Source organism: Mustela nigripes, chromosome 7 (assembly GCF_022355385.1).
Source record: "Mustela nigripes isolate SB6536 chromosome 7, MUSNIG.SB6536, whole genome shotgun sequence".
Taxonomy (NCBI): Eukaryota; Metazoa; Chordata; class Mammalia; order Carnivora; family Mustelidae; genus Mustela; species Mustela nigripes.
In genome coordinates this window covers 111,759,981-111,784,865 of record NC_081563.1, presented here as the reverse complement: position 1 = coordinate 111,784,865, position 24,885 = coordinate 111,759,981, and the positions used below count along the sequence as shown (strand labels likewise).

The window sequence follows — 24,885 nt, the reverse complement described above, 5'->3', positions numbered from 1 at the left end:
AGTGCCCCCAGGGCTCCCTATCTAGGTCGGGGTGGACCACCAACTGCACACTTGGAGACCCTCCAACAGAGGATAGGAGTCAGCTTGGGCAAGAAAGTGTTATTCCAGGGTTATCTGAGAGAGCAAGCGACAGGCATGGCCGGCCACCCCTGTGCTGTTCTGCAGGAAAATACTGGACTCATTCTGGCTTTTTCAAAGCTTGGCCTGGACACATCAAGCCAGAATGTGAGGTGAGGGGCACACACCTAGGGGCTCTGCCCTAGGAACAAAGGTGAGATTATTTCTGTGCCAGAAACTTAAAAAAAAAAAAAAAAAAAAGGAATGAAATCTGCAAATCTGCGAAGGAGGGTGCTGGGGAGAAAGAGGAGGTGCGTTGGGCTCCCAGTCCTAACTCTGAGCCCTAAGTGTCTAACTTGCAATCAGAAATCAAGAGGTTTCAGAAAGGTACAGGCTAGAAACGAAAATGCTTTGGGTTTAGGCAACCGGGGGAAGGGGCTGAGGAAGGCCGCTCAGCGGTCTGGGGCCCAGGCTCCGAAAGAGGGAGCTTTGAGTCCTAGGCTGAGGTTAAGGCGAGGTCAGGTTCGCCAGGGGAAATGCAAGGAGGACAGTAAGGGCAAGCAAAGAACATCAAGAGTAAAAGCTTGGAGGCGTCAACATGAGCAGCAAGTGCAGGCACAGGGTGTCAGCGTGGGGAATCCGGCGGGTACTTGGGAGAGCAAGGTGAGGCCAGAAGCCCGAGCACTGTCCCACCGCGACCCGGAGGCGGCGGAGGTTTCTGAGCGCGGCGTGTCGCGTTCCTCCGGCTTTGGCGCGGCTCCCTCGCTGCGCAGCCCTGGCTGCCCCCTGCTCGGGCCTCCCAGAGCCCGAGGGTCCCTCCAGCTCCACCCCGCGGCCTCGGTCAGGCCGCAGCCCCCAGCCCCAGCGACCGACTCGCCAGGATCCGCCCCGCCGCGGCGGCCCGGGCCCCGCCGCTCCTCCCCCGATGATGTCACGTCCCCGGCCGCCCCTCGGCCGGCCGCGCCGCCCCGCCCCCGCCTCCCCCGGCCCCCAGTCCCCTGGGCCCGCCCGCTCCCGCCATCCCTCCTCCCGCCCGCGCTCCCTCCCTTCGACTCCCGCTCCCCCGGGGGCGGCGGCGGCGGCGGCGGCGGGATGGCCCGGGCCCGCGGCCAGGCCCCGGGGAGCGGCGGCCGGCGGCGGCCGCGGCGGGGCGGCGCGGGAACCGGGCCCCGGGGGGAGTCGGCCGGGTTGCTGCTGCTGCTGCTCCAGGTGCTGCCGCCCGGGGCTGCGGCAGGGCCGGGGCGCCGGGGCACGCGGGGCTCCGCCGGCGGCGGCGTCTGCTGGCCCGGCGCTGCCCCTGCCTTTCCCCGGGACGCGCGGCTGCTGCTGCTCCTGCCGCCGCTGCCGCCGCTGTCGCCGCCGCCGCGGAGCTCCGCGCCCGCAGCCTCCGCCTCCCGGATGGTAATCAGCGCCCCGCGCCGGCGCCGCGGGCGGGCGGGAGGTTGGGGGGGGGGCGAGGGGGAAAGGGCGGGCAGCCCCGCGCCCCCGCCTCGCCGGAGGCAGCTCCTGGGGCGCTCGGGCCCCCCCTCCGACGACCGCGGCCCTGGGCAGCCGCCAGAGCGCGCCTCTGGGGCGCCTCCGTGCGGACCGGGTGCCGGCTCCGCTCCCGCCCTCCCCGCCCCGCTCGCAGTCCGCCCGCCGGCGCTCAGGCCGCGGGGGAATCCCTCCATCTCCCCGCCCCGCGCCCCGGGAGGGGAGGGGACAGCGCCGGCGCTCGCGGACCCGCTTTCTCCGAGGGAGCGCCCGGGAGGCGAGCGCGCACTGAGACGCGGGGACCCGGCGCTGCGCTGCGCTCCTGGAGGCGCCCGCTGCCGTCGGGTCTGGTTGAGCCGAGACGTCCGCAGCCTCGGCGGGACCGCATTCCCGGCGGCGGGGGCGCCCACCGACCGCGCGCCCTTATGTTCCCCGCGCAGGACACTCTGCCCCGCGGCGGGCTGAACCTGAAGGAGGAGCCGCTGTTGCCCGCCGGCTTGGGCTCGGTGCGCTCCTGGATGCAGGGCGCGGGCATCCTGGACGCCAGCACCGCGGCGCAGAGGTAAGCGCACGGACGCGACCCGGCGCGCTCGGGTTGGACGACTCCGCACCGCCTTCGCTCAGCCTGCTGAGCTGCTGGGGCGAGGGGTGGGGGAACCCTAACTCTGGACAGTCGCTGCAAGCTCTCCCGCCCACCCTGCCCCGAGCGCCTCTGCTTCCTCCTGAGGCTCTGGGGCGGGCCGGGGCGGGGCTTCTACCGCCTCTGCCCTGTCCCAGCTCTGATTTCTGATTTCTAACTGTCGCTCAGGGGCCCGGCGGTCCATGACTCTAGAGTAAAAGGTGTCCCCGCTGCCCGCAGTCCCTGAGCCATGACCCACAGCCACCGGCCGTCAAGTAACAGGCAACCCCTCCTTCATGGGCAGTCCCAGTGCCTCTCCTGGTCCAATTCGAGGCTCTCTGCCAGGAAAGGCACAAAACCCAGCCCCCTTTCTGCTTTCCCACGCCCCTCAGAGTTGAAGGAGGGGTGCGTGTGGAGCCAGAGAAGAGGCTGGGGGCTGAAGAGTGGGGAACAGGCGAGCTGGACAGTCGCTTTGGCTGGAATGATTGGGGCTCAGGCCCGGCGCTCAGGCCCCGCCTCTCCTCAAAGTGGTTTCCTGGCGGGCCCTGGAGGAGGCAGAGGGTCCCTGGGAGCCCAGCATCTATGCCAAAGCCTTGCAGGAGTCTGGGCAGAGGGCCTGGATAGGGAATGGACTCCTGGGTTGGAGAGGAAGTTTAAATGGTTTGTTGGCCTGCCCCCACAGCACCTGACCATGGACTTTTTTGTGCCCCTACTTGTGAGCGGTCATGGGGCACGGGTATTGGGGGCGGGGGGAGTCAGATATCCTACTGGAGTTCTCAGTGGTTAAGACTAAGGCGCTGCAGACTCTGCAGACCCCTGGGGACCTGGAAACTGGGCTTCCCCGAGGTCTGAGCCGCTGCTGGAGCAGGAGCCTGAAGGGATTCTGCAGGAGGATCACCTGGGCATATGGGCCCAACATTCCCGTCCCTGGGCCTGTTCCTCAGTGGCGGCTTCTAGTCCAAGTCCAACCTCAGGCCTTAACAGACACACATCTTGTTCCCTGCGCCAGCCAAACCTGTTTCTGCACTCCTGTCCTTTGCTGACTGTCAGCAGGGAGTGCTGGGGGGGGGCTCTTCCTGGAGCTCATCTCTTCAAGAGGAGAGGGGCTTGCTATGAATTAATTTACATAGTTTTACTCATATAAGTATATTCCAGAAAAATTGGTAAGCAAGAAACAAAATTCTACCTTTCTGATACAACTACTGTCAACACTTTAGTGTATTTCCTTCCCATCCTTTTTCCCATTCACGTGGGTTTTTTACTGGGCTGTGCAAACAATTCTGTATCCTGCCAGATTTTCTGTTGGTTCTGTTTTTATATTTAATTTGAGATGGTCTCTTCCTTAATGAAGGCTCCGTCATTTTGTCCACCACCAGCTGTTGTGAGAGCACCTTGTAAGAGTGGGTGAAGAGTTCCAGGGGGACCCCTGAGGCTTAGGGTTCCTGTTTCTCTCTGACTGGACCCTCTGTCCCTGTGTCAAGCCAGCAGGTTTGATGAGGGAGGAGCAGATAAGAAGGAGGTGGTGCTCTTGTAGCCTGTATGGGTTCAGAAGTGTGGGGATGGGGCCTTTTCCCAGAGGATCTGACCATCAGCAATGTTGTCTGCACGTGGAGGAGGGGGTTCTTGAGTGGCATTGAGTTGTCCCATCTGAGTCCTGGGGACCACATCGCTGGGACTCAGAAGCCCTCCCGTTGGAAGAGGGGCATTTCTTCAGGCCTGGGCTTCTTATTTGCAAGTCAAGAGACTTCTCTGCCTCAGAACACAGATTGGGAACACACCCCCGGCCCCTTTGGTTGACTCTGGACCACCTCCTTCCAGTGAAGAGCAGGCTAATCCTTTCTCCTCATTCTTCCCGAAGTGGTCCATTGTCTCTCCCATTAGTGTCTTGATCCCCCGGCAGTCCAGCCCGTCCTCCTCGGCTCAGGTCTTTCCATCCTGCAACAGCAGCAACAAATATTCCTTTCCCCATCCCTACCTCTGTCTCCATCCAACCTCTACCTGACTTCTGTCCCTGTCACCTTTGGGAAATTTGCCCAGGAGAGCTCTTCCCCAAGCCTGCTTGGTATCTGACAGTCATCTTTGATGCCTTGCCCCACAGCCCCCTGATGGTCAAGGCTCCTAGATGTTTCTTCATGTCTGAGGTGAACTTTTTAACAATGGCTCACCCCTGTCCTTCACCTGTTTCCTCCCCGGCTTGAAGGTTAATCTATCCCTGTTTACCGCTGCAGCCTGCTATCCCCCTACCCCAGCCCCAGGCTCTCACCTCTCCCCCAAAACCATCTGCCATGTCCCAGGGGGACCAGAGCAATATTTTTGAAGAACTCTTCTCTGATCATGTCCTTCTCTGATTAAAAACTTCAGTCACCCCTGCTTCCTCCCGAGTATTCAGCACTCAGGGCTTACCACTGTCTAATCCCAAACTCCCTTCTAGCCGTTGGCACAACACTTGGCATCTAACAATGCCTCTTTTTGGCCCCAGCACCCACCTACCCACTGAATAAAGTCTTACAGTCTTGGGGACCCACTGCACCCCAGCACCTTCTGTATGTGTGCCCTCCCACCTGGACCTCAGGAACAGTTCTCAGCGCTGCCTAAAGATCCTGGCCACAGCCCAGAATCAGCAGTGCCCCACCAGCCCGTGCCTTTCTTTAGGGCAAGGATGAGGGCTTATTCGTCCTTGTGTCCCCAGCACCAGGACAGGCTGGAGCAATCAGCAGAGAGGGGGGCAACAAGTATCTGCTGAAGGAAATAGGAGTGCGTGTTAAAAAGTTCCCAGATTCCTTTCTGTTGGGCTCCCCTCCCTATGCTGGTGGTCTCCAGCATCTACCTGACTCTAGGAACCAGCTACTGGGTGGCGACTGCTTTCCAGCTTTATGACGCCAAGTTTTACAGAAGGTTGAGGTGGAGGAGACGGCCCCAAACCTGCCAAGATCAGTGAAGGAGGCTCTGCCAACAGGAAGGGAAGTTCTGAGCAAAAGAAGAGTAGGGGAAGAGAGGGGCTCCATGCCCTTGCCCTGGAGGCAAGAGGGGAGGGAAGGGAAGTCTGGCGCCTGAGGGCTGGCAGGATCTTCCCAGGGGGGAGCTCTAAACAAGGACCCCATGCCAGCCCCAGCCCGTGTTCCTCTTGCTGGGGTGCTCAGCCCAGAAGCAACTCTCCTCTCCTGATGGGATTCCCGGCCCAGGGAGACTCCTGCAGGACCCCAACCCGCCTTCCCCCTCTAGCAGGTCCCAGCACACAGGCAGGCCCTGAGAAAGCCAGCTGGGCTGCCTTTCCTGTAAGCAGCTGCCCGCTAGCCTCCCTGCTAAGAAATGCTTTTGTTTGCTTTAATAATTAATAGCCGCTCCTCAGCCTGGGACCTGGCAGGCGGGCCTGTGGGTGGGTGGCGAGGGGGTGGGCAGAGAGAAGCAGAGTGGGCAAGCTTTAGGTGGAATGCAGAGCAAGAAGAAGAGCTGGCTGAGATCCTTTCCCTCTCCCCACCCCACTGGGTGGGCCTGGGTGGCTGAGATAACTTCCTGTGGCAGGTGAGCCTACCCACTGCCCAGCAGCGGAAGTAGGGAATATGAAGCAGCCCAAAGCCTCGTCTCCCGCAGACCCCTCCAGACACAGATTCAGAGCCTCCAGTTCCTCTCCCTGACCACATGGTCAATGTGAGTGTGCCCCAGTGGGCTGCTGCTTTTATCTTTCTGGTCTGTAGCACAGCTAGGGTCTGGGCCTGTCGGGCTGGGCAGGGTTAAGCCAACGGATCTTGGCTGGGGCCAGGAAGGCCAGACCCAGTTTGATGGCTCCCAGCCGTCCCAGGAGCCCAGGGGAGGCCTGCAGGGAGCAGGGCCAGTGGGACACTTGGAGGAATAGCGGACACAGAGATAAAAGAGACCTATGTAGTGGGCTGGGATAGGGCTGCAATTAGTAGCAGAAATTTTAGAGAAAGGTGAGACAAGGGATGAGATGCAGGAGACATAGGCTTTTTGTTCCTTCTACCTCTTGGGGGAGCCTCCCCCCACTGCAGATGACCTTAGGGCTTGTCCCCATTTCCCTAGCATTCCAGATTCCCAGGCAGATCAGGTCCAAGTCAAGGCACTGCTCAGAAACTTGGGCTATCAAGGCAGGCAAGAGTTAGGTCAGTGAGGGGCTAATGGGAAGGGAGAAGGTCCAAGGATGCCTTTGGGGGGAGGCAAAACTCCAGCCTGGGCCACTGGTCCTCTGAGGGACTTGGGATGCTTGTTTTAAATTACTTGTATTTTTTATAAGCATATAGTCAGGCATGTAAGGAGCCCCAAGTGACCTCGTGAGGACACAGTTGAGTGGCGCAGTGCTCTCCATACTAGAACCCTGGGGCAGGGTCCAGCAGCTGCTCTGCTGGGTCCTGCCCCGCCCTGGGAAGGAGTGTCTCCAGGGACCACTGGGACCCCTGCAATAGCAGCCAGACAACCCTGCAGCCCCCAGCATGTCCCCACCCATATCCCCCAGACACAGGCCACCTGACGGCCCTAGCCGGGAAGGACAGGTTTGTCCTTGTTGTCAACTTTAACCTGGATTCCCAGCACCGTACTCCAGAAGCCCGTGCACACCCACACTTGCTACAAAGCACGTGTCCTCAGACCATAAAGTAGCAGCGCACACCGATGCTCACCTGCCACTGTCACCTTTTAACTCACGGGCCATTCCAGAACAGAAGATGGGAACGCGGGTGAGCGGGCCACGGTAGAAATATGAAAACGAGCGCTGCCCCCTCCTGTGTCTGGGTTCTTTAGTACAAGAGCAAATGCCCCGCCCTTGGCACACTCCAGAGTGGATAGGAAACTGTTTTGAGCATTTTGTTGAAAACGATCTTTTAAAGAAAGCCAAGAGATGTGTAATTCATTTTGGAGCCTCACAAAAGTGATGAATGTGGCGGTTCTCGCCATTCAGCTGGCTTTATCTGAGAAAGGCGTCTGTGTGGCATGCTTCGTGCTCTAGTGATGCTAAGGGAACGAGATGTCTCTGAATTATAGGCCCCAGCAACTCATATACCTGGGGAAGCTGTTCTTATACCTGTCTGCCAATTTTTTAGTCAGTCCCTTGGGCTGTAGTCTTACCAGCTTCTAACACACTGCAGGCCTCTGGATGGCTGGTGGTTGGTACCCTGCCACCTTGGTGAAAGGTCTGCTTCTGCTGCCAGCACCTGGCTCTGGAGACTTCCTTAGGCTGCCGGAGCCTGCTCTGCCCACTTGCACACAGAGCCAGGTGTACCTGAGAAATGACTGCCCAGGACCTCCCCCTGCCACTCCGCCTTCCACCAATGACTAACTGAAGTTGGTGGATAACTACCCCAGTTCCCTCCTCCAAAGCTCTATTCTAGACTGTTTCCAGAGCTCCCAGCAGGACTGAGAAGCTGCAGTGGCCCACAGCGGTGACTTGCGGCACCCTTTTACGGAGTGCCTCTCCTCTTTCTCATTCCCCAATTCCAGCCCTGTGTTTGCTGGAATCACTTCCCACTTAAACTGTTTGCATTTGAACCCTTGCGCCTCCAGACTTCAGGGATTCTACTCCTGCTTCCCTTTATCCTTTTAGATAAGGGATTCTTTATCCATAGACATCCTTGCACTTGCTCCCTACGGCCCGGCCCGTGGGAGACTGCAGAATCAGAGACACCGGCCTTCATCCACGTCTCTCTGTCTCTAAGCTAGTGAGAGCAGCCACACCTCCCGCCTCCCACACGTCTGCACCCAGCAGGGGCTCTCTGACCTCTGGGCATCCCCTGTGTCCATTTTCTGAGCTGTCTGCGCGTATCTCTCTCTCTCTTTCTTTCTGTTCTTTAATCCTGGTTTGTTTTCTCATTACAAGAGCATCAGCTCTTCCCAAGGGGGAGAGGAGCTGAAGTCTCTCCCCTCCCCAACCCTCTCCCTCTGGGCCTTGACCTTGTATCTAGGCGTGCAGATTGGTCCCCTATTGCACGGTGGGGGTGGAGGCGCACGGGGGAACCAGGACAAGGAAGGGATAGTCCAGAGCTACCCCCACGTTCTTGCTGAGGTCCTGATCCTTCTGTCATTGTCCGTCTCTTGTTCACAGGAAATACGATAATGACTTTCCAAAGCACAACTTTTTTCTATTTCACCTTGAGCTTCTCTCACTGGTCCAGCAGGAGTATGAACAGGGGAGACTGGAGACAGTCACAGACCAGCAGCCCTCGGTGTGCCCTGGGTCTTGCCCACTCTGCGGTCCTCTCCTGGTCTTGTGGTTTGGTGGGGGGAAGCTGGAGCTGTAATACTCATATTGTTCTGTCCTTGATCTTGATGGTAACCCTGTCTGTAAGCTGGAAGCTAGCCACCTGTCCCGTTGTTTTGCCTCAGTGGGTATGAGCCCCAGAGGATGAGGGTGCCTGAGACCCATTCAGCAAGGTGGGGAAGACAGGATGATGCCAATGCTGGGCTGCCTTAGAAGAAGCGGAATGAGCCCCCCACCCCCACCCGGACCCTCCGGCTTTGGGGTGGGACCGGCACGTGAGACAATGCAGCCCTCTCCCCATCCCTGGACCAGCAGCACTGGATACTGGTCCACAGGCCCCAGGCAGCAGGCAGCAGGCAGTGGTACCTGCCCTCTATCCTCTCCCTGGGTTTCCTGACCTCTCCCCCCAGGAATCCCCTCTTGCATGGAGGGCAGCCCTGTGGAGGGAGTTCAACTTGGGACCTGGGCCAGACTCCCCAGGTCTGGTCCTTAGAAGCCTGGCAGGAGCTGGCAGGCAGCCAGGACCCAGGACAGACTGATATTTGCCAAGAGGGATGGATGAGAGAGGGAACTCCTGCCAGCATCACTAATTTACTCTTGGCCTGGAAGTCCGGGGATGTCTGTGAAGGAACGGTATATAGAGTGGTGTAGGGGATTGGGTTGTTGCTCCGCATCGACCCCTCCCCTGTGAAGGCCCCTGTCTCTGTACCCTCCAGCTCTGCCATCTGAGAGCCTTCCAGGCACCTCTCCTGGTCTAGCTGACGGAATAAAGGGCAGAGTGGGAGATCTGGGAGGGCTCCATGAGCCCACCCCCTTCCGCCTTTTCTCCCCTCAGGTGGTCCTGGAACCTGACCAATCGAGCTTCTCTCCCCACTCCCCCCAAACTGGTCCTGGGGCCAGAAGGAGGAGTCAGGATTGCTGCCTCATTAGCATATTCATCAGCAGTAATCAGGGACCTGCTGTGATCAAAGCTCTTCCGGCTTCCCTGCCTCTTGGCAAAAGGGAAGCTGGAGGGTCAAGGCTTGGACTTGAAAGGACTTCTTGGCCTAAGGGGGAGGGGAGGAGAGGGCAGAGGAGGTGCGAAGCTGGAGGGAGAAAGGGGCACCTGTAGAAAGAACCTTTAGTAGGGGAAAGAGAAGGTGACCGTGGTCTCCTCCAACTCCTCTTGATCAGAGACCGGCAAGACCCATCAACCCAATCCTGAAATCAGCATTTCACCAGGACCAGCAAGGCTCCCAACCAGGCTTAAGGAGGTGGTACAATTGTTCTTTGAATATTTCTGTATTTACTGTAAGATGTACGAGTAAAAACACAAGCGTCTCAAGCCAGGATAGCCCAGTCATTATGGTTTTTGCATGAAGCAGAATGAGAGTAAGTTGATTTAAAATTATAAGAACAGCATTAAGGAGTGATGCATATGGCGGATGTTTCCACAATGGTGTGACCCTGATGGGACCCTGGTCTGAATGGTTCAAGGCAGCCGTGCCATCCTCATGCTCTCCTCTGCATCCCTGCAGGGGCTTCTCGCTTCCCCACCCCACTGCACCTTCCCCATGGGTAGCATCTTCTAAGCCCTGCTGGGCCTCAGAACCTTCTGGTGGCCCTTCATTGTATTGCTCAAGACTTATCCCTCAGCAAAATTGGTGCAAAAAAAAAAAGAAAAAAAAAGCTAAAAATTCAGCCATATCAAACAACAAACACCCCTTGCCTCACATAGTTTCTCAGAGTCAGAAGTGAGGGAGCAGCTCGTGCTTCTCCTGAGGCTGCAGTCATTTGAAGGTGTCACTGGGGCTGATCTTCTTCCAAGGTAGCTCATTCATACAGCTGGCAAGCTAAGTGTTGGCTGTGGGCAGGAGAGCTTGGTTCTTCTCCACATAGACCCTCCACAGGGCTGCTGGAGTGTCCTCACAACATGGCAGCCAGCTTTGCCCCCGGGGGCTGATCCAATAGAACAAGGCAGAAGCCACCATGTCTTTTATGACCTAACCTTGGAATCATCTGCCATCACTTGTGCCACATTCTATTGGCCGCACAGACCAACCCTGATACAGTCTGGGTGGGGACTACACAACAGCAGAAATACCAGGAAGTGGGGCTCATGGGTTGCCATCTTGGCTACCACACATGAGGAGAACCAACCTGAGTGAAGCCATGGAGGGTCTACTCTTGGAGGGTGTCCCAGGGCCCCCTACACACACTTGCACATGCTGTGAAGCCTCATTTCTCAGCAACGGTGGTGGCCATAGTTGCCTTTTTTTTTTTTAATTTTTTTTTAAAAAGATTTTATTTATTTATTTGACAGAGAGAAATCACAAGTAGATGGAGAGGCAGGCAGAGAGAGAGAGAGAGGGAAGCAGGCTCCCTGCTGAGCAGAGAGCCCGATGTGGGGCTCAATCCCAGGACCCTGGGACCATGACCAGAGCCGAAGGCAGCGGCTTAACCCACTGAGCCACCCAGGCGCCCCCATAGTTGCCTTTTGTAGAGGGAGGGTCTAAAGCCATGAGAAACCTGAGGAACCATCTTTTCAAGACCTTGGCCCAGAGGAGACAGTCTAAACTCAGAGCCTGGTTTTTGTGTCTCTCCAGACTTGGCACTTCCAATGCAACTTCTTCTTCTCTTCACTTAACTTTCTAGAATCCGTGGTCCAGCCACACCAACCTTCACGCGTACAGCCATTCCTCATGCTCTTTGTTCTGCTCCTTTCCCTGTTCTGTTGAGCTCCCATTCATTCCTCAAGTACCAGGGGGAAAGCTACCATCTCCACAAAGGCTTCTGAACCTCATTTCTCACAGAAAGAATTCACTTTTTTCTTCCTTTGCTTCTAGAGTTGTTTTGTTTGTTTGTTTTTGTTGTTGTTTGTTTGTTTGTATTGTGTCCTAGCCTTCTGTATCTGTCTTCCCTCCCTTCCAGGCATTTAATTCTAGCCCCACTCAGTGCCATGGGTCCGGGACTTGGTACATGGCTGGGGCTGAGGAAGTATTTGGGGAATGGGGCCTTTGTTTTTCTCCTCCTGCTCTTGCCTGGCCCTGGCTTGTAGGAATCTTTTCTTTTTCTTTCCTTTTTTTTTTTTTTTCCTAAGATTTTATTTTTAGGTAATCGCTATACCCAACATGGGGCTCAAACCCACAACCCCGAGATCAAAAGTCCCATGCTCCACTGTCTGAGTCAGCAGGACACCCCTTCTAGGAGTCATTTCTGATGAGCCAGGAGACAGCTCTTGGCGAGGCTAGACCAAAGGGTCCCCCTGCCCAAGGGAGCCAGCGTATATCTTTCCCACCCTGTGAAGGCTGGTCCTTGTACTCCTGAGGGGTGCACCCTCTGCCTTCAAACATAGCCCGGGGTCCGGGCTGGGCAGAGCAATGGCCCTGAGCCAGTTTAATGTCTCTGAGAGCCTGAGGGACATCACCATCATCTCCCAGGTGATGCCATAGTCTCACAAACACAGTCGTGGGCTGGGGTACCATGTGAGACATTTGGTCCAGAACCTCCTAGCTGCCCCTTGATGCTCTAAAGGGCAGTCACAGGAGCCTCTGGTCAGTTAGATGGGCGGTCCATACCTTTGATTTTAGAGATAGATCAGCCTTTCAAAATATGGGGCCCAGGAAAAAGCCTGGGAGGGGGCCTGGCAGGGGTGTCTCCGCGGCTGCCCGCTCTGCCCCTTGCTCCCAAGGGAGCAGGCAAGGGTGACGTCAGTCTGGGGAGCCGTGTCTGGAATTGATATCCCGGGCAAGGATGGAAGGGCCCCAGCCCACCTGATTTCTGGTCTAGACTCTTGCCGCGGCAGGACGGCACCCTGACCAGCCTCCCCCACAACCTGGTGGAGGTGCTGAGGTCTTTCTCCCCGTCCCCCAACCCCCCCCCCTCCGGAGTGTGCCCGGTGGTTTGGCAGCCCCTTTCCTCCTCACAGTGGCGTGGGCCTGGCGCGCGCACATTTTGAGAAGCAGCCACCCTCCAACCTCAGGAAATCCAACTTCTTCCACTTCGTGCTGGCCATGTATGACCGGCAGGGGCAGCCTGTGGAGGTGGAGCGCACGGCCTTCATCGATTTCGTGGAAAAGGACCGAGTGAGAGGCTCGTGGGCTCATGGCACCAGAGCAGGGGGGAGGAAGGGGGTGGGTTCAGGGAACCCCCTCCCATAGGGTAGACGGATGGACCATGGTGGAGGGGTGAAGTGGGGGGGGGGCGGGAAGGATGGAAGGGAGGGAGGAAGGGTGGGATTAGGCAGGAGGTGCTGACGGGAGACTGGAGGAGCCAGGGGAAAGCTGAGCATCTCCATCTTGGCGCGGCAGGAACCTGGGGCTGAAAAGACCAACAATGGGATCCACTATCGCCTCCGGCTGGTGTATAACAATGGTGAGTAAGGCTCACTCCTTCCTGTGGCTCCTGGTGGGGAGGGTGTTGAGTGAGGTTCAATCACTAGAGGCCACAGCAAGCCCTCTCCACCTCCCCACCCTTAGGACTTCGGACGGAGCAGGATCTCTATGTGCGCCTCATTGACTCCATGTCCAAGCAGGTGAGCCAGTCCAGGGGATGTTCAGGCCCCTCTTGCCCCCCTCTTGGACCCCATCTGAGTGAGCACCCTCACCCCTGGTCCCACCTCCTCCTTGCTCCTCATCCCCACTGGTCCAGCTCCTGTGGCAGGAGGCTGTGTGGCCTCGCCCTCCGATCTGTAAAAAGACAATGTTTGTACAGGGGCCCTGTCTTAGGTGACCTCCCCTAGAAGGCCAAGCCAGATGGGCATGCAGGTGTGTGTGATTTATTGAGAAGCAGGAGTGAACCTTTCAGGAGAAGGCAAGGGAGGGAAGCAGGCCAGAAAAGGCTGAGCAGGGCTCAGCAAGGATGTGGTTCCAGCTGGAGTCTAGTCTCAGCCTGATCCCCAGGGATCTCTAGAGAAGGAATGGAAACAGAGTCACGCCCCCTTGAGGCAAGGAGGCCAGGATTCTGTACGCTGTATCAGTCAGTGGTTGTCTGGGAACCACTCCCATGGGGAGACATTTCCAAGCTAGGCAACTCCTATCTGCTGAGAGCAGTTCTCAAGAGAAAGCCCTCACCAGCCTCCACTAACCACAGCTGGGGGATGGTGCCCTGGTCCACTAAAGGGGGACTGGGTGAGGCCCCAGAATTTCTACTGCAGACATTTAGCACTTGCTGGTCTAGAAGGTCACAGGAGGCTGAGAGGCCAGCATAAGGAGCTTGGGGAAATTGAAACCTGAGTAAATCCTGATGGATCCTGCCCAAGACAGGGCCCCAAGTGTCAGGGCTTTTCAGGGAAGTTGTGTGTGCCGGTAAGGAGCAGGGCTGGGTCACAAATGGGCCCATTAGTGGCCTGGAATGCAAGGTGGAGACGGGCTTTCCAACAGTCTTCTAGCAGCTTCCACCCAATCTCAGGGCAGGGGAAGAAATTGTTTCTTTCTAGAAAGCCTGTGGCCACTATGGTCTGGGAGGCAATGAGGCAGCGGCCAGTGGGACTGTGTGGGGATAAGTGTGGAACGGGTGGGAGGAGGTCTGGAGAGAGGGAGGGACCCCACCAATGAGGAATGGCCTGGAGGCACAGGGGGACATAAAGTGGGAAGCTGGAGCTACAGTTTAGGGAGCTCCCTACTCTGCTGCGGGGCAGAGTAGAGACCAGGGAGCTGGTGGGAAGGCTGATCCAATAGCACAAGGGAGACATGCTGGCCTGGGATGGGGAGTGAGACTGGTGGGGAGAACCCAGAGGAACAGTGCTTGCGAACAGGAGACAGAGATCACCTAGGGCCATGGGAACAGTGGAGATAGGAGTGTGTCTACCCCACCAACAGCCCAACCTTGTGGACTAGGGACCTCCCCAGCCCCAAACAGAGCTGGCTCTGAAAAAAGCTGCCTGTGGACAAACAGAATCTATAGACCCACCTCATGCCACCCTTGCCCACCACAGCCCCCGTTGGGGTTCCTGGTTTGGGGAGCCCGGTCCCAGCTCCTGCTCTGCCTTCTTGGGTGCCCCAGAGCAAGTTGGAGTGCAGGATCTTCCCTGGGAGTAGGGCCCATCTCTCCCCTGCACTTGGATTTGAGAACAACCTCCTTCCTCTTGAGCCTGTGCATTCCTCCTCTCCCCCAGGCAATCATCTATGAGGGGCAAGACAAGAACCCCGAAATGTGCCGCGTGCTGCTCACCCATGAGATCATGTGCAGGTGAGAAGGTTTGGGACACTTGCACCTTTGTCTCTGGGCCCCACCGGGCCCTGCCCTGACCACTGCCGACACAGCCCGGCTCCTCGAAGCTCCCTCGGGAAGCCAGATGGGAGGAGGCGATGCGGGAGGAGGGAGGCCCTTGAGCACAGTGCTGGCTGAAGAGAGGATCCTTGAGGCCCCATTAGCCTGGCCTGTTTATGTGGCTTCTCCAAGTGTTTTTGTAAGACAGGCCTCCTGCCACCACTGGAAAGCTTAACTAATAAAGCTCAGGGGAGGCTTGCTGAGGAGGGGGGCAGGGCTGGGCCTCCCGGATTAGCTTAGAAGCTAGAGAGAGGAAACTTTGCTGCCTCCTGGGTGAGCCTCAGGGTGCTCCTTAGGGGAGGTGGGGGTGGGGCGGACACAGCTCTTGGCTCCCCTTCCCCATTACCCCCAGAACTTGGCATTTCTAGATAAGGTCTCCCTAGGAGATGCCCCTCACACCGGGTCCTGAAAAGCAGTTCCTTCTGAATGGAAAAGAGAACAGTGTTCAAAAATCTGGTTGGGACCCTGGCTGCCCTGGGGAAGAGTAGTGACAAGGAAGGGGTGTGGGGAGGCTTCTGTGGCACTGATTGTGCGCGGTCTTTCTTCGACTGGATGCTGGTTACATGGGTGGGTTCACTTTCTGGTAATTCCTGAGCTGCATGCTAAAATCCGAGCCCTTTGCTATGTGAGAAAGACCCTGGAGGGGGGCCTGCAGCCTGCCTTTACTGAATCCTCCAGGAGTAGCATGCCTTTGGGACAAGGGTCTCCTGGCCAACCTGGCTCTCCAGGTCCCGGTGAAGGACCCTTCTCCCGAAGGCTCCTGAAAGTGAGGCCCCCAGAAAGGGATTCCACACTCAGAGACAGGACGCAGCACCTCCAACCGGAAGCACGTGTGCACGCTTGCGCACACGCATGCGCACACAGACACACCTTCTCGCTCCTCTTCCTCCAGCCGGTGCTGTGACCGGAAGAGCTGTGGCAATCGGAATGAGACGCCTTCTGACCCGGTCATTATTGACAGGTAGGTGCTGGGAAGGAGGCCCCCGGAAGACCAGGGCGGGCTGGTTTCAGCTGCAGAGCACGGGGGCACACGCGTCGCCCCCCCCCCCCCCCCCCCCCCGTTGGTGGCTGTAAGCAGAGAGAAACTACCAGACACGAGGAAGCTGCTACCTCTGGCCTCTACAGAAAGCCCGCTGGTGGTAGACTTCCTGGGGCTGGGCTTAGGAGTTCTGCTCCCTGGGGAAGAAAGCCGGAGGGCCAGGGCCTGGGGTGAGGGCGGGGCGGGAAGGAGATGAACCAGACGCCAGAGAGCGGCTGGGAGGACGGACAGGCTGGCATGGGAAAGGCAGGGGAAGCCCGGCTCTAGTCCCAGGTCCACCTCCACCTCTCGCTGCTTGCCTTGACTTCTCTGCACTTCCGTTTCCTTCCGCTGAAAAGTGGGGACATACTTGGCGCATTTCAGTCACAGGACTGTCAAGGTGACGGGTGTAAAATGCATTCTCCCACCATGACTTCTTTAAAATTATTTTTTCTTTTTGAAGAGCAAATGCATAGGTAAGGTACAAAATTCAAAAGGTACAAAAGAGGACCCCACCCTTATGTACCAGGGACTTTTGTACCGTTACGTTTTTTTAAAAATTTGTAACAATATGTCTTAGAGATCAGGCCATATCGGAACATAAACCCTGCCTTATTCTCCTTCTAATAGAGAGCACATTCACAGGAGCAGAAATTCAAGTTTAAAAGAGTTTAAAGCAAAAAGGCCGCCACCTTGGCATCTCATCCATCCATTGCCCTCCAGATAAGCAGCCTTTGTTAGCAGTTTCTTAGCCATCTTTCTTGACATTGTCTGCTCATAGACAAGAAAATACAGATACATATTCTTTTCGTACCTTTCCTTTTATGTTTCTAAAAATGCTGGCGTCCAAAATGTACCTTTCAGCACCTTTCCTTTCTCTAAGAAACATGCCTATCTGGGAGGTTATATCAGGACACAGGAAGTCTTTTTCCTCTTTTTTGGTACTGCAAAATATTCCACCGTATGGATGAACTATAATTTCTTTCAATCGTCTGCCATTGCTGGATGCTTTGGCCGTTTTTGTTCCTTTTCGGAGATCAAATATACTGCAGTGACTTACTTTGTCCCTGTGTCACTTTGCACGTAGGTGCGTTCATAAGAAGGATATTATAGCAGCAGAATTGCTGGGTCAGAGAAGATGTGCGTTTGTAATTTTAATAGTTACTGTCAGTTTGCCCTCTGTGGAAATTACACCAGTTGGTATTGGTACCAGCAGTTTTGAGAATGCCTGTTGTCCACACTCTGGGCAATTAGATATGTTATTCTTTCAACAAAATTTTTTTTAAATATTCACCCCATGCCAGGGTCTCTTCTATATTCTATGGATTAAACAGTGACCAAAACCAAGACAAAAGGCTTGTGTTTATGGGCTTAACAATCTAGTAGGGGAGATGGACCTGAATGGAATGAATGAAACGTAGATTCTGTTAGATGGTGGTAACAGCTAAGGAGAAAAGGCAAGCATCAGGAAGGATCTGAAGTGCCCAGGAAGGGGGGGGGGTGTGATTTTAGAATGTTTACAGAGAGCTTCCCTAAAAAGATGACATTTGAGCCAAGACCTGAAGGAAGGAAGGGAGTGAGCCATGTTTGAACCCAGGAGAGGAATATTCTTGGCTGGAGCGGACCTGATGTGTTTAAGAACAGTAAGAAAGCTCAGGTGACTGGCGTGAAGGGCACTGTAGGAGGAGATGGTGTCAGGAAACCAACAGAAGGGTCAGAGGAAGGCAAGACATGCAGACAGGGCCATGTAAGTTGCATATAGACCATTATAGGGAGTTTGGCTTTTATTCTGAGTGGCATGGAAGCCAGGGGTGTCAGGGGTGTTTGAGAAGAATGAAATGACCTGATTTATATTTTAGCAAGATCACTCTAGCTCGTGTGATGCCGGTGACCTGTAGGAGGCAAGGATGGAAGCAGAGAGGTGAATTAGGAAGCCAGCACAGTTATTCAGGTGAGAGAAAGTAGAGGCTGTTAAAGAGGGGGTGTTGGGAGGTAGTGGCAGGAGGTGATTGAATGTATTTTGTGGACAGAACTGACAAGATTTGTTATGGAAGGAGAGACAAAGTGACAGAGAAGGAGGGGGAGTCAGAGATATCCCAGATGTCCAACCTGATCAACCTAGAAGGACAGAGTTCCTATTTACTGAGGAGAAAGAGATTTCAGAACAAGCAGGTTTGGTAGCAAGGAAGATCAGGAGTTTGGTGTTGAGATGCTTAGCAAACATCCGGGGTGCGGGGGATTAAAAGCAGGTGAAAACATAAGTACAGATCTCTAAGGAAAGGTTCAGGCTGCAGATCTAAATCTGAATGAATGAAATCATCAAGGGAATGAATGCTGAATGAAAACAGATGAGGTCCAAGAACTGAGTCCTGGGCTGTTCAGTGTTTAGAGGCCATGGAGATGTGGAGCCAGTGAAGGAGAACAAGAAAGAGTGGCCAGGGAGGCAAAAGGGGAATCAGAGGATTGGAGTGTTCTAGAAGTCCAGGTAACAAACTATTCCAAAAAGGGGGAAACAGCCAACTTCAACAAATGGTTCTCATGGAGATGATAAAAAGACTAATTTGACCATCACATTTAGCAATGAGGGGGACAATGGTGACCTCAACAATAGCTATTTCAGTAGAGTGGAGGGGCAGAAGTCTGGTAGGAGGCTGTCTGAGAACAGAAGAGAGACTGGAGGCAACGAACAGAGGAACTCTTGAGAGTTTTGCTCTAAAGGGATCAGAGAAATAAGATGGGGACAAGAGCACAGTGTAAGCCTCCCCCCCCCAAATTACAACTTCTTCATATGCTGATGAGAAAAACCAGTGGGAAAGAGGGGAATGATGATGCAGGAGAGGAAAACTGCTGGAGCCATGTCCCGTAGCCAGCAAAGAGCATGGGATCCATGCACCAGTGGAGGACTGGTTTAGCTGGGAGTGTAGACAGCTACCTACGGACAGAACAAGGAAGTCAGGGAGCCTGGGCCCAGAAAGGGGACAAATCAGGACACCCAGTGTGGGAGCTTGCAGATGCCATTTCCTGATTGCTTTGTTTTCTCAGTGAAATGGGAAGCCAGGTCAGTAGTTGAGCATGGAAGTGGTGAAGGAGACACTAGGGCCAAAAACAGGTGTCCAGGAGACTTAGTGGACCATGGAAATGTTGTGTGATTGCCAAGCAGCAGTAAGGGCCTGCCTGAGGTTTGGTGTCATGAATTTGAAGTGAGAAATTTCTTCAGCCATGCTGAGCAGTGGGAGTACAGGTGCAGGACAGGTGAGTGGTTGTGTGTATGCAGAGTTCAGGGTTTGCCAGGTGAGTACAAGGAGACATGAGAGGGCAGGAGAGTAAAAAGCATGTGCAAATGATGTTTGCAAAAATGGAACAAGAAATTTAAGGGATAGGGAGAAGGATATGGGAGATTGAAGATAAGGCCGGATGAATGGAATTAGGTTCTGATGGGGCCAAACAATTTTTGAAGTTGTGGTACCAGAAAGGGGTTGAGCTGGAGGATAGAAGATGGATGGTTAGACCATGGGTTGTCTGTAGGTAGACTTATTCGGGGAGATTGCATCAGTAAGATGTAGCCAAGGGAAGGTAGATACGAGGTCAGTGGAGGAAAGATGCTTGCGGAATACAGAGGACAATGTTTTGGAAGAATTCTCTATGTTCATACTGAAATCCCCACGAATTATGACAGGATCATTGTTCAAGAGTATATATAGTGATGCAGCAGGAAAATCTTCAGAGTGAAGGCAAGTGACCTTGGGGTTGAGAAATGACTGCAACAAGCAGTGGTCGCCATACTTTTTTGTCTTTTTCCATCATCGAAGTGAACTGTGGTATCCTGGTGAATTTCATTTCTTTTACTGTAAGGTTGAGCATGCTTTTAGGTACCTAAATTCTATTTGTTTTTTCTTTTCTTGGAACTCTTTTGTCGTGTCCTTTGCTTCTTTTTCTGTGAAGCACTGGCTTTTGTTACTGATTTGTAGAAGTATGTATTAAGGAAATTCGCCCTTTACATGAGTTGTAAAGATTTTTTTTTCTAGTTGATTGTTATCTTGTAACTTTTCTTAGAGTGAAACTTGCCCAACCTCTCAATCTTTTAAGTACTCTTGATTTTTGTCATATTTAGAAAGCCCTCTCTCACACCAAAATCATTTTTAGAACTTTATCCCGTGGTTTCTTCTGGTTCTTTTATGGTTTAATTGTTTACACTTAAATATTTGGTCCATTTGAAAAAATATATAAGTTGTTGTGTCTCATATCATACATACAAAAGAAAAATACAATAAAATGGAAACTGAGAAGCATTAATAATTATTATACACCTGTAGACTGACCAACAAACTTAAAATTAGAACATTAAAAGTATTACTGAAGTTCTCTATATTCCTTCACCATCTCATACCACTGCCTACTCCTCTCCTAAAGGTAATAAGTAAATTGAGCTCTGTGTTCACACACAACTCTAAAAAATATTACGACATATTGTAAACACTATGTCTGGTCGTGCTTGTTTTTAACTTTATAAAAAGGATATTGTGTTGTAGTAGTCTTCTAAAATGTTCTTTTTCAATTCAGCATTATATTTTTAAGATTTTTCTGTGTTGCTATATTTATAGTTGGTTGTACTTTGTTTTTGCTATTATAAGCAAAACTTCCCTGAACATTCTTGTCTGTCTCTCATGATTTGAACAGGTACAAGTATTAGGTACAACCTAACACTGGAACTGCCAGGTCATAAGGTGTGCCCATGATTAATGTTAGGAGTCCATGTCAGACCATTTCCAAGATGGTTGTCCTGAGCAATGCTCCCACCTAGAGTGACTAAGTTCCTGTGGCTCCACCTCCTCACCAGCCCTTCCTAATGTCGAACTTCTTAATGTTTGACAGTCTAGTGGCCACACAGGGACTTTTGTGGGCACCTTAATTTGCATTTTCTTGATTATTAATGTAGGTTGAGCATCTTTTTTTGTTTGTTAGTATTTGCCTTACTTCTCCTACTAAGTATATGCTAGTCTTTTTTTTTTTTTTAAGATTTTATTTATTTATTTGACAGAGTTCACAAGTAGGCAGAGAGTCAGGCAGAGAGAGAGAGGAGGAAGCAGGCTCTCCACTGAGCAGAGAGCCCGATGTGGGTCTTGATCCCAGGACCCTGGGATCATGACGTGAGCCAAAAGCAGAGGCTTTAACCCACTGAGCCACCCAGGCGCCCCTAAGCATATGCTAGTCTTTTGCCCATTTTTCTTTTTGAATTGTTTGGAGGATTTATACTGATTTAAATGGATCTTCATAAATCCTAGGTACTGATCCTTGGTCAGGAAAGTATATTTCAAGTATCACAGTGTAGTTGAACTTACCAGTATTTCCCTCGTGGTTTTTACTCTGTGCTTTATTTAAGATTTATTTAAGAAATCTTTCCCTATTCTGAGTCATTAACATATTCTTCTATATTTTCTTCTAAAGGTTTTATAGTTTTTCATTTTACATTTAGGTTTATAATCCATGTGGAACTAATTCTGGGGCATGGTATAAATTAAGGAATCAATGTAATTATTTTTACTCATGAATCACTAATTATTGTAGTATCATTTATTAAGTAGCTCACACATTCCTACTGAACTGTAAGTACTATATTTATTCTAAATCAGATTTCCTTCTACTTGTGGGTCTGGTTCTAGACTATTTCTTATGTTCCTTTGATTTATTTGATAATCCCTGTGCCAAAATCACCTTTTTATAATCACTATAGCTTTTATTTTTCTCAAAGATTTCATCTATTTATTTGACAGAGATCACAAGTAGGCAGAGAGGCAGGTAGAGAGAGAGGAGGAAGCAGGCCCCCCGGTGAGCAGAGAGCCCGATGCAGGGCTCCATCCCAGGACCCTGGGATCATGACCTGAGCCGAAGGGAGAGGCTTTAACCCACTAAGCCACCCAGGCATCCCAATAGCTTTATAATAATGATATAGACAAGTGTATAGGGCAAGTCTCCTATCCTCTCTTGTTCTTGAGAGTATTGCATTTTTTTTATCTTTTGTGTTTCCATATAAGTTTTAGACTCCACTTATAAAATTACACACACACACACACACACACACATCTTTTTGGGGGCTTTGATTAATATTACAGTTAACTTATGCATTATTTTGGAAAAGAATTCACATCTTTATGCTACTGAGTCTTCCTTTCCATGAATATGGTTTATCTCTTTACTTATGTATATCTTCTCTAATGCTTTCAGTAAAGTTTATAATTTTCTCAATAAAGGCCACATGCACTTAACTTTTTTTCATTTAATTTTACTCATTAAATAAATATGTATTGAGCATCTACTATGTACAAGACACTGCTCTAGGCTCTAAGAATACTAGAGTAAATAAAGCAGACAAAAATATCTGTTCTCCTGGAGGGAGAAGACACAGGGGAGATTGGCAACAACAATAATTCTAAGTATGTCAGAATGTGATATGTGGAAAAACTGGAGAAAAATAAAACTGGTCAGGAATTTGGGGATTAGGCAAATGTAATTTTTAAGTAAAGTGATCACAGGAGGCCAAATTGAAGGTGGAATTTGAGGAAGGATCTGAAGAGAGAATGAGCCTCTCAGGTGTATGGATAGCTTATTTATATTTATATTTATATTTATATTTTGTTGCAATTGCAAATTATATCTTTTGTTATATTTTCTAACTTGATAGTGTACAGAAATGCAATTGATATTTGCATGTGAATCTTTGTCTTTATGTTTGTTTTGCTTTTTATGTATAGATGGCCATTTTATGCAAACCATAACTTTTTTTCCTGTCCAATCCTTTTTCTTCAATATTTTATTTATTTGAGAGAGAGAGAGTAATAAAGAGAGCATGAGCTGGCAGGAAAGGCAGAGGGAGAGGGAGAAGCAGGCTTCCCACTGAGCAGGGAGCCTAACATGGGCCTTAATCCAGGGACCCTTAGATCATGACCTGAGCTGAAGGTAGACCCTTAATGGACTGAGTCACACAGACACCCCCCCTTTTTTTTCCTTATTTTATTGCTCTGACTAGAACCTCAAGTACAGCATTGAATATAAGCAGTGGCAATGGCATTCTTATCTTGTGTTTGATTTTAAAGAAAATGTTTCCAATGTTTCACCATTTAAAACATGGTTAGCTGTAGCCATTTGGTAGCTATACTCTACCAGGTTAAAAAAGTTTGGTAACCAATTTTTGTTTTGGGGGTTTTAAAATCATGAATGGATACTGAATGTTACATGCTGCTTTTCTCTGTATGTACTGAGTTGATGAGATAGCCTTTCTCCTTCAAACTATTAATGTAGTGAATTTCATTAACGGTTTTCCTAATCCTGAATTACTCCTGGTATAAACCTTACTTGATAATGGTTTACTGTCTTCTCTATAGGCTGCAGGATTTGCACTGTTAATAATATTTTTAGAGTTTTTGCATTTATGTTCAATGGTGTTTGGCTTGTGATTGTCTTATAATGTCCAGGTATGAGTTTGACAGTTAGTGATATACCAGCCTCAAATAATTAGAAGGGGAATGTTCTTTCTTTTACTCTTTGCCGGATGAATTTGTATGAGTTTGAATATATCTATTCCTTGTATGATCTGTTCCTTGAAAATTTGTTATAATTTGCCTTGAGTTTTCAGGGATGAAAAGGAGAGAATTTTTAAACAGTTGACTCTTTTTTTTCTTTTTTTTTTATGGTCATGGACAATTCAGGCCTTCTGTTTCTTTTTTACTCTGTTTTGGTGAGTTATATTTTTTAAGGAATTTGTACATTGTACCAAAGTTTTCAAATATATTTCCATAAAGTTGTTTGTAATGTTCTCTTATTTTTTGATCTCTGTTGTATTTTTAGTTATGAACTTTTTCCATTCCTGATATTGTTTGCAGCATATCTTTCTCCTTGGTAAGTTTTGCCAGAAATTTGTCACTTTTATTCGTCTTCTAAGAACAGTTTTTGGGGCACCACTCAGGTGGCATAGTTGGTTAAGTGTCTGCCTCTTGGTTTTGGCTCAGGTCATGATGTCAGGGTCATGAGATGGAGCCCCACATTAGGCTCCACACTCAATGTGGGATCTGCTTGAGGTTCTTTGCCCTTCTCCCTCTTCCCTTCCTACTCATGCTCTCTCTTTATCTCTCAAATGAATAAATAAATCTTTAAAAAAAAAAAAAATATATATATATATAAACAGAGTTATAGTTTTTCAGTCTTTTTCTAATGTGTGTTTGCTTTGCATTACATTAATTCTGCATTTATCTTTATTTTCTCCCTTCTTCATTCATTGGATTTATTTTGTTCTTTCCTAATTTCTTGAGTTAGATACGTAGCTCCTGCTTACCTTCTTCCTTACTAATACAATCATTTAAGTCTGTCATATTTCCATAAAATACTACTTTTCCTGCACCTCACCTTTTTACATCTTACATTTTTATTACCACTCAGTTTCAAGGATTGTTAAATTTCTGTTATGACTTCTTTTTCAATGCACGGGATATTTAGTGTTGTGTTTCCTTATTCTTCATTTTTCAATTAGCTTTATGAGGTATAATCAGTATGCAATAAAATGCACATAAAGGGGGCACCTGGGTGGCTCAGTGGGTTAAGCCTCTGCCTTCGGCTCAGGTCATGATCTCAGGGTCCTGGGATCGAGCCCTGCATTGGGCTCTCTGCTCGGCGGGGAGCCTGCTTCCCCCTCTCGCACTCTGCTTGCCTCTCTGCCCACTTTTGATCTCTGTCAAATAAATAAATAAAATCTTTTTAAAAATGCACATAAAGTGTACAATTTTAAAAGCTTTGACATATGTATATACTGAAGAAACCATCACCACAATTATAATAGTGAACATATCCTTCATCCCTAAAAGTTTCCTCATGCCTCCCTTGGAATCTCTCCCTCTCTCCCCTTACCTCTATCCTCAGGCAACCATTTCTCTGCTTTCTGTCAATATAGGTTGGTTTTCCTTTTTACAAATTTTATATAAATGAAATTATACAGTGTGTGCTTTTTTTTTTGGTCTGGGTGTTTTCACTCAGCGTAATCTTTTTTTGTGTGTTTCATCCACGTTTTTGCCTGTATCAATAGCTCATTTATTTTTATTCCTGAGTGGTTTTCCATTGTATGAATATAACAGTTTTTGTGTGTGTGCCATCATCTCTTGATAGACATTTGGGTTGTTTCCAGTTTATAACTATTATTAATAAAAACTTTATGAACACTTATGTACAAGTCTTTTTATGGACAAACACTTTCATTTTTTTTTTTTTTTTTTTTTTTTT

At 50.9% G+C, this 24,885-nt stretch overlaps 1 protein-coding gene across 5 annotated transcripts in view; it reads left to right on the top strand.

Annotated features, from left to right (window-relative positions):
* The first annotated feature begins 1,149 nt into the window (after window positions 1-1,149).
* LOC132021783 (transcription factor COE4) overlaps window positions 1,150-24,885 on the top strand; it is a 57,652-nt gene continuing 33,916 nt past the window's right edge. For 4 of the 5 annotated variants that reach the window (XR_009405444.1, XM_059406661.1, XM_059406660.1 and 1 more), the window contains exons 1-6: window positions 1,956-2,092; window positions 12,262-12,418; window positions 12,644-12,707; window positions 12,812-12,867; window positions 14,449-14,522; window positions 15,496-15,564. Coding sequence is in view for 4 of the 5 variants with exons in the window: in XM_059406661.1 (XP_059262644.1) it covers window positions 1,956-2,092; window positions 12,262-12,418; window positions 12,644-12,707; window positions 12,812-12,867; window positions 14,449-14,522; window positions 15,496-15,564 (557 nt within the window). In the remaining variant the exon portion in view is untranslated. Of the gene's footprint in view, window positions 1,459-1,955; window positions 2,093-12,261; window positions 12,419-12,643; window positions 12,708-12,811; window positions 12,868-14,448; window positions 14,523-15,495; window positions 15,565-24,885 lie in introns of those variants that run through there. The other variant, XM_059406659.1, reaches the window with a different exon arrangement.